This window comes from Platalea leucorodia (assembly GCF_965183815.1).
Source record: "Platalea leucorodia genome assembly, chromosome: W".
NCBI classification, from domain to species: Eukaryota; Metazoa; Chordata; class Aves; order Pelecaniformes; family Threskiornithidae; genus Platalea; species Platalea leucorodia.
In genome coordinates this window covers 34,471,912-34,487,030 of record NC_138859.1, presented here as the reverse complement: position 1 = coordinate 34,487,030, position 15,119 = coordinate 34,471,912, and the positions used below count along the sequence as shown (strand labels likewise).

Below are 15,119 nucleotides of genomic sequence, written 5' to 3'. Positions count from 1 at the left end.
GCCGAAACCACCCTCGCACGGCACGCCTGTAGCGTCACATACAGTATTTTCTAAAGTTTTAGCAGCAGCCCACGCTGGCTTTATGTACATTTGCGTACCACTTCCAAAAAGCTAAGCGCCTGCTTCCTGCAAGACGCAGGAGACTGCCAAGCGGTTCCAGCGTCACGCTTCAAGTGACTGGGCAAATCGCTATCTATCTACAGAACACCGTTAGCAGACTGAAACATTCCACATACTTACACTCCGGGGAGACACCGTTTTAACTTGCAGAACTATTCCCCTCAGTAAGACGCACCAGACAGAGGTGATATCCCCATGCTAAGTCTTTATTGTGCAACTGCTGCTCAAAGCTTTTATTACCTTCCACAGGCACACGTCACAAAAAATTAGACATCAACAGTGGCTAGACTGACGGGCAACAGACGAAATCCATTCGGTGGCGATTTGTACACGTGCAGCAACTCCTGTGGTGCAAAAATCTTAGCCAGGCGGCCAGCCCAACTGACGGCCACCCAGAATACGTAGATGTACGTGACAGACAGGCTGCCCACCCTCGGGCCCTTCGTCCGCAACCGTCCGGAATCCATTGGTCAGGCCCAGGTGAGCAGCACGCTTCTTGCCAACAATCACTAGATGCCCAAGAAGCTGGAGAAGGAAGTACAAAACCATAAATAAATAAAATCAAAAGCCACACGCAAAGAGGGGAGAGGGCAGGGAGGGAAGGCATGAGAGCAGAGAACCACCCAGAGAAACCAGTTCGCCAATTCCTAGCAATTCAACCATTGCGCTTCAAATTACTGTCTGTCCGCCTGCAACTGACATTTTCCAAGCAAAGCTACAAAGACCAAGTAGGCACACTGGGGGGGGGCGGGGGAAAGAGCCACGCAATTTTTTTCAGGCTCGACGGCAACGGACTACAAAACGGCCACAGAAGCTAAGCTCGTCTCCGGGTTCAAGCCCCCATTATACCTTCGGGCAACATAAGCCATTCGGGCGGAAAAGAAACTTTAGGCTGTCTTTGCATGGGTTGACAAAGCCTTTGAACTTGACTTTCAGAGCTAAGAGCAAAGCACCCGGCACCTCTCAACCAGCTTTGCCCTTCCTCAGCCCTGACCTGCCAAAAACCCCAAGCCCTCTTCTCCGCATTAGAAGAAGTACTGCTGCTCTTACTCCAAACCACGACAACAGGCATCAGACTGCGCCCCAAAACAACACCGCATTTTGCACCAGAAGTACATACCCAGGGACGAGCATTGCTTTATATCACTACTTTTAGTCAAAAAGCTCAATCCCGTTGCAAGCTAGAGGCAAAGGATTATAGCGCCAGAAAACCCCAAACAGCCTACTGTGCCCTATCAAGGGGGAAAGGGGGGGATGGGAAAGAGTCCAGTAAATTCGGAACTAATTACAGGTACAGTTTAGCGTACAGAACGCTTCCACGGTACTTACAGATTCGCCAGAATCTTCTGCTTCAGATAACCTGATAATTGGCTCCTTCGGCATGACCAGGACAAGCGTCGGAGCTTGGGGTGAAAGATCGTGGAACGCGAGGCGCTGGAGGAAGAGTATAAAACAGTTAAAACGCAATTGGCTTCAGAGAAAGGCAATAGCTTCAGCAAATCAGTATGCCCCACTGAACTCGTACAGAAGCAGATCACCAGATACCCCAAACACAAGCCGAAACGCTGATTTCTCTTACGCGATGTTAGTACTTTCTATTAACTCATTACGGTCACTGCTCAGACGTTCGCTGTTTACATACATACGCGCGTGCGTACGCACACCGGGAAGCCCCGAGGAGACTGACTGCGTGTGCTTAATCTAAGGTTTCAAGACTATCCTCCTACACGAGGCAGGACCACTCCCACCCCTCGGCAGCAGCAGCAGCAGCAAACTTTGCACGACTTGCGGTGCCAAAGGGATATCACGCGGCAAACGTCTGCGGCTGCCGCCAAGTGCGTTACCGTCAGAGGCCCTCCTCTGCGCGCGCGCACGCACGACACGGTGGGGCTGGGAACCGAGGCGAGCCGGACAGCACCAGCAACCCAGTACGCGCCGCGGCAGCCGGGGAAGGGGGGGGGGGGCACCGAAGAAGCGCGATGTTTTAGGGATGGTGCAGTAGAGAGCGCCACAACCCAGAAAGGCCCCGCCCGTCCCCCGTCCCTCCTTCCCTCCCTCCCTCCCTCCCTCCAGCCACCCGCAGCAACGCCGCCACCCGCCCTGCCGCGCTCCCGGGCACCGCGCAACGGGTCCTCGGCTCAGGGTGCCTGCGAGCGCGGGGGGAGGGGCGAGGGGGGGAAGGGAAGGGGACGGGAGGGGAGGGCAGGGAAAGGGAACCGCGCACAGAGCAAAGCCGCGGCTACCTCCTCGTCCTCGTCGATGACGTTGGCGGGGAAGCGCCTTGCCGATGACCTTTCCGAAGACAGAAGCGGCGCCACCGGGCCGGGCGGCCCGCGCCCCGAGAATCTCGTCAGCCACGACAACGCCCCTTGTCGCCCCCGCGCTTCCTCCACTCGGCCAGGCCCTCCGCGGCGCCCATTGGGCCGCCAGATCGCCGCCGGCCGATCCCGCGTCTCGACTGGCTGTCTCGTCTGTCGTTTTCGCTTGTCCTCGCCCCCTCGGCGGGTCCGCCCTCGCCGACCTGGTGCTTACCGGGGCTCGGGGAGTTTGCGTGCCCTCGGGGCGCGGAGGGATCCGGCCTGGGGGTGGAGGGATCTGTGCCGTGTAGTGCTGCGACCCCGTGGGCGGGCAACGAGGTCTCAGAAGAGGCTGTTGTAGCTAGAAGGACTATTTATTGTTATTTATTACCGCATCGAGTCCGCCCCAAACGTGCTTGTGGCTTTTTGGTGCTGCTCCCTCCAGTCAAACGACTGCTTTTGCCAGGGCAGGGCAGGGCAGGGCAGGCCAGGCCTTAACTTTTCAGAACGTTTCGCAGAACCAACAGAAGCTGCTCGAAATTGTTCCCTGAAAGCCCCGCTTCAATTGCAGACGTTTCTAAGCTGCACGCCTCCTGGGAGAAAATAAAATACAAAGCGTGTGTTCGGCACTGGTGGCTCGAGGGCTGGAGGGCAGATCAAGCTAGGATTTGCGCTAAGCTGGGTAGGAGGCTTTTAGAAAAACAGGCGGTGCCCCCAAAGCCGCCCAAGGGTGGTCTGTGGTGCCCTGCACCCCCGGGGACAGCGAGCAATTCGATTGGGCTACACAACTGTGTTGTAACATATATAAACCCTGCTTGCCTCTATATCGGGCCAAGGATATCCTTAGCCTTCTTTGCGGCAAGGGCACGTTGTCGGCTCACGTTCAACTTGGTGTCCACCGGGAGCCCCCCACGTCCTTTTCTGCAAAGCTGCTTTCCAGCCGGTCGGCCTCCAGCATATACTGGTGCATGGGGTTGTTCCTCCCCAGGTGCAGGACCTTGCGCTTCCCCTTGTTGAACCCCACGAGGCTCCTGCCTGCCCGTTTCTCCAGCCTGTCGAGGGCCCTCTGGACGGCAGCGCAACCCCCTGGTGTATCAGCCGCTCCTCCCAGTTTTGTATCATCAGCAAACTCGCTGAGGGGCCTGTCTGTCTGTCTGCCTGCCTACCCATCATCCGGATCGTTAATTAGGATGTTGAACAGGATCGGGCCCAGCATTGACCCCCGGGGTCCACCGCTCGTTCCTGGCCTCCAACTAGACTTCATGCCACTGATCACCACCCGCTGGGCCCAGCTGTTCAGCCAGATTTCAACCCACCCCACTGTCCGCTCATCCAGCCCCTACTTCATCAGCTTCTCTACGAGGATCTTACGGGAGACGGTGTCAAAAGCCTTCCTGAAGGCTAGGTAGACACTATCCGCTGCTCCATCTTTCTTATAAGCCCCCTTCAAGTATTGAAAGGCCGCAATAAGGTCTCCCCGGAGCCTTCTCTTCTCCTCAGCCTTTCGTCATAGGAGGAGAGGTGTTCCAGCCCTCTGACCATTTTCGTGGCCCTCCTCTGGACCCGCTCTAACAGGTCCACGTCTGTCTTGTACTGGGGACCCCAGAGCTGGGCGCAGGACTCCAGGTGGGCTCTCACGAGAGCGGAGTAGAGGGGGAGAATCACCTCCCTCGACCTGCTGGCCACGCTCCTGTTTACGCGGCCCAGGATTCGATTGGCTTTCTGGCCTGCAAGCGCACACTGCCAGCTCGTATCCAATTTTTCGTCCACCGGTACCCCCGAGCCCTTCTCTGCAGGACTGCTCTCAACCCATTCATCACCCAGTCTGTACTGATATCGGGGACTGCCCCGACCCAGGCGCAGGACCTTGCCCTTGGCCTTGTGGAACTTCACGAGGATCGCACGGGCCCACTTCTCCAGCCCGTCAAGGCCCCTCTGGATGGCATCCCTTCCCTCTAGAGTATCAGCTGCACCACTCAGCTTGGCGTCGTCCGCAACCTCGCAGAGGGCGCGCTCAATCCCACTAGCTATGTCATTGATGAAGATATTAAACGGTATTAAACGGTACAGGGAGACCTCATCGCTCTCTACAACTACCTGAAAGGAGGTCGTAGCGAGGTGGGGCTCGGTCTCTTTTCCCAAGTAACAAGCGATAGGACGAGAGGAAACGGCCCCAAGTTGCGCCAGGGGAGGTTTAGATTGCGTATTAGGAAAAATTTCTTCACCGAAAGGGTTGTCGAGCATTGGGGCAGGCCGCAGAGGCAAGTGGTTGAGTTACCATCCCTGGAGGTATTTAAAAGACGTGTAGACGTGGTGCTCAGGGACGTGGTTGAGTGGTGGACCTGGCAGCGTTAGGTTAACGGTTGGACTCGATGATCTTAAAGGTCTTTTCCAACCTAAACGATCCTATGCTTCTTGACCGGCTGCCAAGGGTCCACCCAGCTGCCCCTCTTCCACAGGACAGGGGGAGAAAAGAGGATGAAAAAGTTCCTTCTGGAAATATCCACCTGCCAGATCCACAGGCAGCAGGGAAATATCGGCCCTCATAGTGCTGCGCTTTGGAGCTGTAGCTAGAAGGGCGTTGATAACACACCCATGTTTCAGCAGCGCTCCCACAGCATGGAGGCTGTCTCTCCAACCACCCCACCCCCAAAGTCCAGTAAGCTGGGGGTGGGCAAGAGGTTGGGAGGGGACAGGGCCAGGACAGCTGACCCAAAGTGACAGAGAGAGCTATTCCACTGTGCTATGGAAGCACCACAGCTGCCACTCAGAGCGACTGTTTTCTCCTACCGCCTCCCTCCTCACCAGAAAAGGGATATCGACGCGGCCTTATCACACGGCCATCGATAAAGCGCTCCAACAGGAGTTGGATGCTCCCAACACATTGCGCTGTGCCGAAACCACCCTCGCACGGCACGCCTGTAGCGTCACATACAGTATTTTCTAAAGTTTTAGCAGCAGCCCACGCTGGCTTTATGTACATTTGCGTACCACTTCCAAAAAGCTAAGCGCCTGCTTCCTGCAAGACGCAGGAGACTGCCAAGCGGTTCCAGCGTCACGCTTCAAGTGACTGGGCAAATCGCTATCTATCTACAGAACACCGTTAGCAGACTGAAACATTCCACATACTTACACTCCGGGGAGACACCGTTTTAACTTGCAGAACTATTCCCCTCAGTAAGACGCACCAGACAGAGGTGATATCCCCATGCTAAGTCTTTATTGTGCAACTGCTGCTCAAAGCTTTTATTACCTTCCACAGGCACACGTCACAAAAAATTAGACATCAACAGTGGCTAGACTGACGGGCAACAGACGAAATCCATTCGGTGGCGATTTGTACACGTGCAGCAACTCCTGTGGTGCAAAAATCTTAGCCAGGCGGCCAGCCCAACTGACGGCCACCCAGAATACGTAGATGTACGTGACAGACAGGCTGCCCACCCTCGGGCCCTTCGTCCGCAACCGTCCGGAATCCATTGGTCAGGCCCAGGTGAGCAGCACGCTTCTTGCCAACAATCACTAGATGCCCAAGAAGCTGGAGAAGGAAGTACAAAACCATAAATAAATAAAATCAAAAGCCACACGCAAAGAGGGGAGAGGGCAGGGAGGGAAGGCATGAGAGCAGAGAACCACCCAGAGAAACCAGTGTGCCAATTCCTAGCAATTCAACCATTGCGCTTCAAATTACTGTCTGTCCGCCTGCAACTGACATTTTCCAAGCAAAGCTACAAAGACCAAGTAGGCACACTGGGGGGGGGGCGGGGGAAAGAGCCACGCAGTTTTTTTCAGGCTCGACGGCAACGGACTACAAAACGGCCACAGAAGCTAAGCTCGTCTCCGGGTTCAAGCCCCCATTATACCTTCGGGCAACATAAGCCATTCGGGCGGAAAAGAAACTTTAGGCTGTCTTTGCATGGGTTGACAAAGCCTTTGAACTTGACTTTCAGAGCTAAGAGCAAAGCACCCGGCACCTCTCAACCAGCTTTGCCCTTCCTCAGCCCTGACCTGCCAAAAACCCCAAGCCCTCTTCTCCGCATTAGAAGAAGTACTGCTGCTCTTACTCCAAACCATGACAACAGGCATCAGACTGCGCCCCAAAACAACACCGCATTTTGCACCAGAAGTACATACCCAGGGACGAGCATTGCTTTATATCACTACTTTTAGTCAAAAAGCTCAATCCCGTTGCAAGCTAGAGGCAAAGGATTATAGCGCCAGAAAACCCCAAACAGCCTACTGTGCCCTATCAAGGGGGAAAGGGGGGGATGGGAAAGAGTCCAGTAAATTCGGAACTAATTACAGGTACAGTTTAGCGTACAGAACGCTTCCACGGTACTTACAGATTCGCCAGAATCTTCTGCTTCAGATAACCTGATAATTGGCTCCTTCGGCATGACCAGGACAAGCGTCGGAGCTTGGGGTGAAAGATCGTGGAACGCGAGGCGCTGGAGGAAGAGTATAAAACAGTTAAAACGCAATTGGCTTCAGAGAAAGGTAATAGCTTCAGCAAATCAGTATGCCCCACTGAACTCGTACAGAAGCAGATCACCAGATACCCCAAACACAAGCCGAAACGCTGATTTCTCTTACGCGATGTTAGTACTTTCTATTAACTCATTACGGTCACTGCTCAGACGTTCGCTGTTTACATACATACGCGCGTGCGTACGCACACCGGGAAGCCCCGAGGAGATTGACTGCGTGTGCTTAATCTAAGGTTTCAAGACTATCCTCCTACACGAGGCAGGACCACTCCCACCCCTCGGCAGCAGCAGCAGCAGCAAACTTTGCACGACTTGCGGTGCCAAAGGGATATCACGCGGCAAACGTCTGCGGCTGCCGCCAAGTGCGTTACCGTCAGAGGCCCTCCTCTGCGCGCGCGCACGCACGACACGGTGGGGCTGGGAACCGAGGCGAGCCGGACAGCACCAGCAACCCAGTACGCGCCGCGGCAGCCGGGGAAGGGGGGGGGGGGCACCGAAGAAGCGCGATGTTTTAGGGATGGTGCAGTAGAGAGCGCCACAACCCAGAAAGGCCCCGCCCGTCCCCCGTCCCTCCTTCCCTCCCTCCCTCCAGCCACCCGCAGCAACGCCGCCACCCGCCCTGCCGCGCTCCCGGGCACCGCGCAACGGGTCCTCGGCTCAGGGTGCCTGCGAGCGCGGGGGGAGGGGCGAGGGGGGGAAGGGAAGGGGACGGGAGGGGAGGGCAGGGAAAGGGAACCGCGCACAGAGCAAAGCCGCGGCTACCTCCTCGTCCTCGTCGATGACGTTGGCGGGGAAGCGCCTTGCCGATGACCTTTCCGAAGACAGAAGCGGCGCCACCGGGCCGGGCGGCCCGCGCCCCGAGAATCTCGTCAGCCACGACAACGCCCCTTGTCGCCCCCGCGCTTCCTCCACTCGGCCAGGCCCTCCGCGGCGCCCATTGGGCCGCCAGATCGCCGCCGGCCGATCCCGCGTCTCGACTGGCTGTCTCGTCTGTCGTTTTCGCTTGTCCTCGCCCCCTCGGCGGGTCCGCCCTCGCCGACCTGGTGCTTACCGGGGCTCGGGGAGTTTGCGTGCCCTCGGGGCGCGGAGGGATCCGGCCTGGGGGTGGAGGGATCTGTGCCGTGTAGTGCTGCGACCCCGTGGGCGGGCAACGAGGTCTCAGAAGAGGCTGTTGTAGCTAGAAGGACTATTTATTGTTATTTATTACCGCATCGAGTCCGCCCCAAACGTGCTTGTGGCTTTTTGGTGCTGCTCCCTCCAGTCAAACGACTGCTTTTGCCAGGGCAGGGCAGGGCAGGGCAGGCCAGGCCTTAACTTTTCAGAACGTTTCGCAGAACCAACAGAAGCTGCTCGAAATTGTTCCCTGAAAGCCCCGCTTCAATTGCAGACGTTTCTAAGCTGCACGCCTCCTGGGAGAAAATAAAATACAAAGCGTGTGTTCGGCACTGGTGGCTCGAGGGCTGGAGGGCAGATCAAGCTAGGATTTGCGCTAAGCTGGGTAGGAGGCTTTTAGAAAAACAGGCGGTGCCCCCAAAGCCGCCCAAGGGTGGTCTGTGGTGCCCTGCACCCCCGGGGACAGCGAGCAATTCGATTGGGCTACACAACTGTGTTGTAACATATATAAACCCTGCTTGCCTCTATATCGGGCCAAGGATATCCTTAGCCTTCTTTGCGGCAAGGGCACGTTGTCGGCTCACGTTCAACTTGGTGTCCACCGGGAGCCCCCCACGTCCTTTTCTGCAAAGCTGCTTTCCAGCCGGTCGGCCTCCAGCATATACTGGTGCATGGGGTTGTTCCTCCCCAGGTGCAGGACCTTGCGCTTCCCCTTGTTGAACCCCACGAGGCTCCTGCCTGCCCGTTTCTCCAGCCTGTCGAGGGCCCTCTGGACGGCAGCGCAACCCCCTGGTGTATCAGCCGCTCCTCCCAGTTTTGTATCATCAGCAAACTCGCTGAGGGGCCTGTCTGTCTGTCTGCCTGCCTACCCATCATCCGGATCGTTAATTAGGATGTTGAACAGGATCGGGCCCAGCATTGACCCCCGGGGTCCACCGCTCGTTCCTGGCCTCCAACTAGACTTCATGCCACTGATCACCACCCGCTGGGCCCAGCTGTTCAGCCAGATTTCAACCCACCCCACTGTCCGCTCATCCAGCCCCTACTTCATCAGCTTCTCTACGAGGATCTTACGGGAGACGGTGTCAAAAGCCTTCCTGAAGGCTAGGTAGACACTATCCGCTGCTCCATCTTTCTTATAAGCCCCCTTCAAGTATTGAAAGGCCGCAATAAGGTCTCCCCGGAGCCTTCTCTTCTCCTCAGCCTTTCATCATAGGAGAGGTGTTCCAGCCCTCTGACCATTTTCGTGGCCCTCCTCTGGACCCGCTCTAACAGGTCCATGTCTGTCTTGTACTGGGGACCCCAGAGCTGGGCGCAGGACTCCAGGTGGGCTCTCACGAGAGCGGAGTAGAGGGGGAGAATCACCTCCCTCGACCTGCTGGCCACGCTCCCGTTTACGCGGCCCAGGATTCGATTGGCTTTCTGGCCTGCAAGCGCACACTGCCAGCTCGTATCCAATTTTTCGTCCACCGGTACCCCCGAGCCCTTCTCTGCAGGACTGCTCTCAACCCATTCATCACCCAGTCTGTACTGATATCGGGGACTGCCCCGACCCAGGCGCAGGACCTTGCCCTTGGCCTTGTGGAACTTCACGAGGATCGCACGGGCCCACTTCTCCAGCCCGTCAAGGCCCCTCTGGATGGCATCCCTTCCCTCTAGAGTATCAGCTGCACCACTCAGCTTGGCGTCGTCCACAACCTCGCAGAGGGCGCGCTCAATCCCACTAGCTATGTCATTGATGAAGATATTAAACGGTATTAAACGGTACAGGGAGACCTCATCGCTCTCTACAACTACCTGAAAGGAGGTCGTAGCGAGGTGGGGCTCGGTCTCTTTTCCCAAGTAACAAGCGATAGGACGAGAGGAAACGGCCCCAAGTTGCGCCAGGGGAGGTTTAGATTGGGTATTAGGAAAAATTTCTTCACCGAAAGGGTTGTCGAGCATTGGGGCAGGCCGCAGAGGCAAGTGGTTGAGTTACCATCCCTGGAGGTATTTAAAAGACGTGTAGACGTGGTGCTCAGGGACGTGGTTGAGTGGTGGACCTGGCAGCGTTAGGTTAACGGTTGGACTCGATGATCTTAAAGGTCTTTTCCAACCTAAACGATCCTATGCTTCTTGACCGGCTGCCAAGGGTCCACCCAGCTGCCCCTCTTCCACAGGACAGGGGGAGAAAAGAGGATGAAAAAGTTCCTTCTGGAAATATCCACCTGCCAGATCCACAGGCAGCAGGGAAATATCGGCCCTCATAGTGCTGCGCTTTGGAGCTGTAGCTAGAAGGGCGTTGATAACACACCCATGTTTCAGCAGCGCTCCCACAGCATGGAGGCTGTCTCTCCAACCACCCCACCCCCAAAGTCCAGTAAGCTGGGGGTGGGCAAGAGGTTGGGAGGGGACAGAGCCAGGACAGCTGACCCAAAGTGACAGAGAGAGCTATTCCACTGTGCTATGGAAGCACCACAGCTGCCACTCAGAGCGACTCTTTTCTCCTACCGCCTCCCTCCTCACCAGAAAAGGGATATCGACGCGGCCTTATCACACGGCCATCGATAAAGCGCTCCAACAGGAGTTGGATGCTCCCAACACATTGCGCTGTGCCGAAACCACCCTCGCACGGCACGCCTGTAGCGTCACATACAGTATTTTCTAAAGTTTTAGCAGCAGCCCACGCTGGCTTTATGTACATTTGCGTACCACTTCCAAAAAGCTAAGCGCCTGCTTCCTGCAAGACGCAGGAGACTGCCAAGCGGTTCCAGCGTCACGCTTCAAGTGACTGGGCAAATCGCTATCTATCTACAGAACACCGTTAGCAGACTGAAACATTCCACATACTTACACTCCGGGGAGACACCGTTTTAACTTGCAGAACTATTCCCCTCAGTAAGACGCACCAGACAGAGGTGATATCCCCATGCTAAGTCTTTATTGTGCAACTGCTGCTCAAAGCTTTTATTACCTTCCACAGGCACACGTCACAAAAAATTAGACATCAACAGTGGCTAGACTGACGGGCAACAGACGAAATCCATTCGGTGGCGATTTGTACACGTGCAGCAACTCCTGTGGTGCAAAAATCTTAGCCAGGCGGCCAGCCCAACTGACGGCCACCCAGAATACGTAGATGTACGTGACAGACAGGCTGCCCACCCTCGGGCCCTTCGTCCGCAACCGTCCGGAATCCATTGGTCAGGCCCAGGTGAGCAGCACGCTTCTTGCCAACAATCACTAGATGCCCAAGAAGCTGGAGAAGGAAGTACAAAACCATAAATAAATAAAATCAAAAGCCACACGCAAAGAGGGGAGAGGGCAGGGAGGGAAGGCATGAGAGCAGAGAACCACCCAGAGAAACCAGTGTGCCAATTCCTAGCAATTCAACCATTGCGCTTCAAATTACTGTCTGTCCGCCTGCAACTGACATTTTCCAAGCAAAGCTACAAAGACCAAGTAGGCACACTGGGGGGGGGGGGGCGGGGGAAAGAGCCACGCAATTTTTTTCAGGCTCGACGGCAACGGACTACAAAACGGCCACAGAAGCTAAGCTCGTCTCCGGGTTCAAGCCCCCATTATACCTTCGGGCAACATAAGCCATTCGGGCGGAAAAGAAACTTTAGGCTGTCTTTGCATGGGTTGACAAAGCCTTTCAACTTGACTTTCAGAGCTAAGAGCAAAGCACCCGGCACCTCTCAACCAGCTTTGCCCTTCCTCAGCCCTGACCTGCCAAAAACCCCAAGCCCTCTTCTCCGCATTAGAAGAAGTACTGCTGCTCTTACTCCAAACCACGACAACAGGCATCAGACTGCGCCCCAAAACAACACCGCATTTTGCACCAGAAGTACATACCCAGGGACGAGCATTGCTTTATATCACTACTTTTAGTCAAAAAGCTCAATCCCGTTGCAAGCTAGAGGCAAAGGATTATAGCGCCAGAAAACCCCAAACAGCCTACTGTGCCCTATCAAGGGGGAAAGGGGGGGATGGGAAAGAGTCCAGTAAATTCGGAACTAATTACAGGTACAGTTTAGCGTACAGAACGCTTCCACGGTACTTACAGATTCGCCAGAATCTTCTGCTTCAGATAACCTGATAATTGGCTCCTTCGGCATGACCAGGACAAGCGTCGGAGCTTGGGGTGAAAGATCGTGGAACGCGAGGCGCTGGAGGAAGAGTATAAAACAGTTAAAACGCAATTGGCTTCAGAGAAAGGTAATAGCTTCAGCAAATCAGTATGCCCCACTGAACTCGTACAGAAGCAGATCACCAGATACCCCAAACACAAGCCGAAACGCTGATTTCTCTTACGCGATGTTAGTACTTTCTATTAACTCATTACGGTCACTGCTCAGACGTTCGCTGTTTACATACATACGCGCGTGCGTACGCACACCGGGAAGCCCCGAGGAGATTGACTGCGTGTGCTTAATCTAAGGTTTCAAGACTATCCTCCTACACGAGGCAGGACCACTCCCACCCCTCGGCAGCAGCAGCAGCAGCAAACTTTGCACGACTTGCGGTGCCAAAGGGATATCACGCGGCAAACGTCTGCGGCTGCCGCCAAGTGCGTTACCGTCAGAGGCCCTCCTCTGCGCGCGCGCACGCACGACACGGTGGGGCTGGGAACCGAGGCGAGCCGGACAGCACCAGCAACCCAGTACGCGCCGCGGCAGCCGGGGAAGGGGGGGGGGGGCACCGAAGAAGCGCGATGTTTTAGGGATGGTGCAGTAGAGAGCGCCACAACCCAGAAAGGCCCCGCCCGTCCCCCGTCCCTCCCTCCCACCCTCCAGCCACCCGCAGCAACGCCGCCACCCGCCCTGCCGCGCTCCCGGGCACCGCGCAACGGGTCCTCGGCTCAGGGTGCCTGCGAGCGCGGGGGGAGGGGCGAGGGGGGGAAGGGAAGGGGACGGGAGGGGAGGGCAGGGAAAGGGAACCGCGCACAGAGCAAAGCCGCGGCTACCTCCTCGTCCTCGTCGATGACGTTGGCGGGGAAGCGCCTTGCCGATGACCTTTCCGAAGACAGAAGCGGCGCCACCGGGCCGGGCGGCCCGCGCCCCGAGAATCTCGTCAGCCACGACAACGCCCCTTGTCGCCCCCGCGCTTCCTCCACTCGGCCAGGCCCTCCGCGGCGCCCATTGGGCCGCCAGATCGCCGCCGGCCGATCCCGCGTCTCGACTGGCTGTCTCGTCTGTCGTTTTCGCTTGTCCTCGCCCCCTCGGCGGGTCCGCCCTCGCCGACCTGGTGCTTACCGGGGCTCGGGGAGTTTGCGTGCCCTCGGGGCGCGGAGGGATCCGGCCTGGGGGTGGAGGGATCTGTGCCGTGTAGTGCTGCGACCCCGTGGGCGGGCAACGAGGTCTCAGAAGAGGCTGTTGTAGCTAGAAGGACTATTTATTGTTATTTATTACCGCATCGAGTCCGCCCCAAACGTGCTTGTGGCTTTTTGGTGCTGCTCCCTCCAGTCAAACGACTGCTTTTGCCAGGGCAGGGCAGGGCAGGGCAGGCCAGGCCTTAACTTTTCAGAACGTTTCGCAGAACCAACAGAAGCTGCTCGAAATTGTTCCCTGAAAGCCCCGCTTCAATTGCAGACGTTTCTAAGCTGCACGCCTCCTGGGAGAAAATAAAATACAAAGCGTGTGTTCGGCACTGGTGGCTCGAGGGCTGGAGGGCAGATCAAGCTAGGATTTGCGCTAAGCTGGGTAGGAGGCTTTTAGAAAAACAGGCGGTGCCCCCAAAGCCGCCCAAGGGTGGTCTGTGGTGCCCTGCACCCCCGGGGACAGCGAGCAATTCGATTGGGCTACACAACTGTGTTGTAACATATATAAACCCTGCTTGCCTCTATATCGGGCCAAGGATATCCTTAGCCTTCTTTGCGGCAAGGGCACGTTGTCGGCTCACGTTCAACTTGGTGTCCACCGGGAGCCCCCCACGTCCTTTTCTGCAAAGCTGCTTTCCAGCCGGTCGGCCTCCAGCATATACTGGTGCATGGGGTTGTTCCTCCCCAGGTGCAGGACCTTGCGCTTCCCCTTGTTGAACCCCACGAGGCTCCTGCCTGCCCGTTTCTCCAGCCTGTCGAGGGCCCTCTGGACGGCAGCGCAACCCCCTGGTGTATCAGCCGCTCCTCCCAGTTTTGTATCATCAGCAAACTCGCTGAGGGGCCTGTCTGTCTGTCTGCCTGCCTACCCATCATCCGGATCGTTAATTAGGATGTTGAACAGGATCGGGCCCAGCATTGACCCCCGGGGTCCACCGCTCGTTCCTGGCCTCCAACTAGACTTCATGCCACTGATCACCACCCGCTGGGCCCAGCTGTTCAGCCAGATTTCAACCCACCCCACTGTCCGCTCATCCAGCCCCTACTTCATCAGCTTCTCTACGAGGATCTTACGGGAGACGGTGTCAAAAGCCTTCCTGAAGGCTAGGTAGACACTATCCGCTGCTCCATCTTTCTTATAAGCCCCCTTCAAGTATTGAAAGGCCGCAATAAGGTCTCCCCGGAGCCTTCTCTTCTCCTCAGCCTTTCGTCATAGGAGAGGTGTTCCAGCCCTCTGACCATTTTCGTGGCCCTCCTCTGGACCCGCTCTAACAGGTCCATGTCTGTCTTGTACTGGGGACCCCAGAGCTGGGCGCAGGACTCCAGGTGGGCTCTCACGAGAGCGGAGTAGAGGGGGAGAATCACCTCCCTCGACCTGCTGGCCACGCTCCTGTTTACGCGGCCCAGGATTCGATTGGCTTTCTGGCCTGCAAGCGCACACTGCCAGCTCGTATCCAATTTTTCGTCCACCGGTACCCCCGAGCCCTTCTCTGCAGGACTGCTCTCAACCCATTCATCACCCAGTCTGTACTGATATCGGGGACTGCCCCGACCCAGGCGCAGGACCTTGCCCTTGGCCTTGTGGAACTTCACGAGGATCGCACGGGCCCACTTCTCCAGCCCGTCAAGGCCCCTCTGGATGGCATCCCTTCCCTCTAGAGTATCAGCTGCACCACTCAGCTTGGCGTCGTCCACAACCTTGCAGAGGGCGCGCTCAATCCCACTAGCTATGTCATTGATGAAGATATTAAACGGTATTAAACACTACAGGGAGACCTCATCGCTCTCTACAACTACCTGAAA

At 56.6% G+C, this 15,119-nt stretch overlaps 2 protein-coding genes across 2 annotated transcripts; both read right to left on the bottom strand.

Moving 5' to 3' along the window:
• Window positions 1-480: 480 nt before the first annotated feature.
• On the bottom strand, window positions 481-2,603 carry LOC309601954 (adenosine 5'-monophosphoramidase HINT1-like; the record flags this gene model as incomplete). Its single annotated transcript, XM_082335213.1, has 3 exons — window positions 481-645; window positions 1,450-1,554; window positions 2,364-2,603. Coding segments are annotated over 3 exons (510 nt in total), but the record flags the coding sequence as incomplete, so codon positions are not given.
• An 8,487-nt stretch (window positions 2,604-11,090) lies between these two features.
• LOC309601953 (adenosine 5'-monophosphoramidase HINT1-like) lies at window positions 11,091-13,205 on the bottom strand (the record flags this gene model as incomplete). The annotated part of the gene is made up of 3 exons (XM_082335212.1): window positions 11,091-11,255; window positions 12,064-12,168; window positions 12,966-13,205. Coding segments are annotated over 3 exons (510 nt in total), but the record flags the coding sequence as incomplete, so codon positions are not given.
• Between the last annotated feature and the right edge of the window lie 1,914 nt (window positions 13,206-15,119).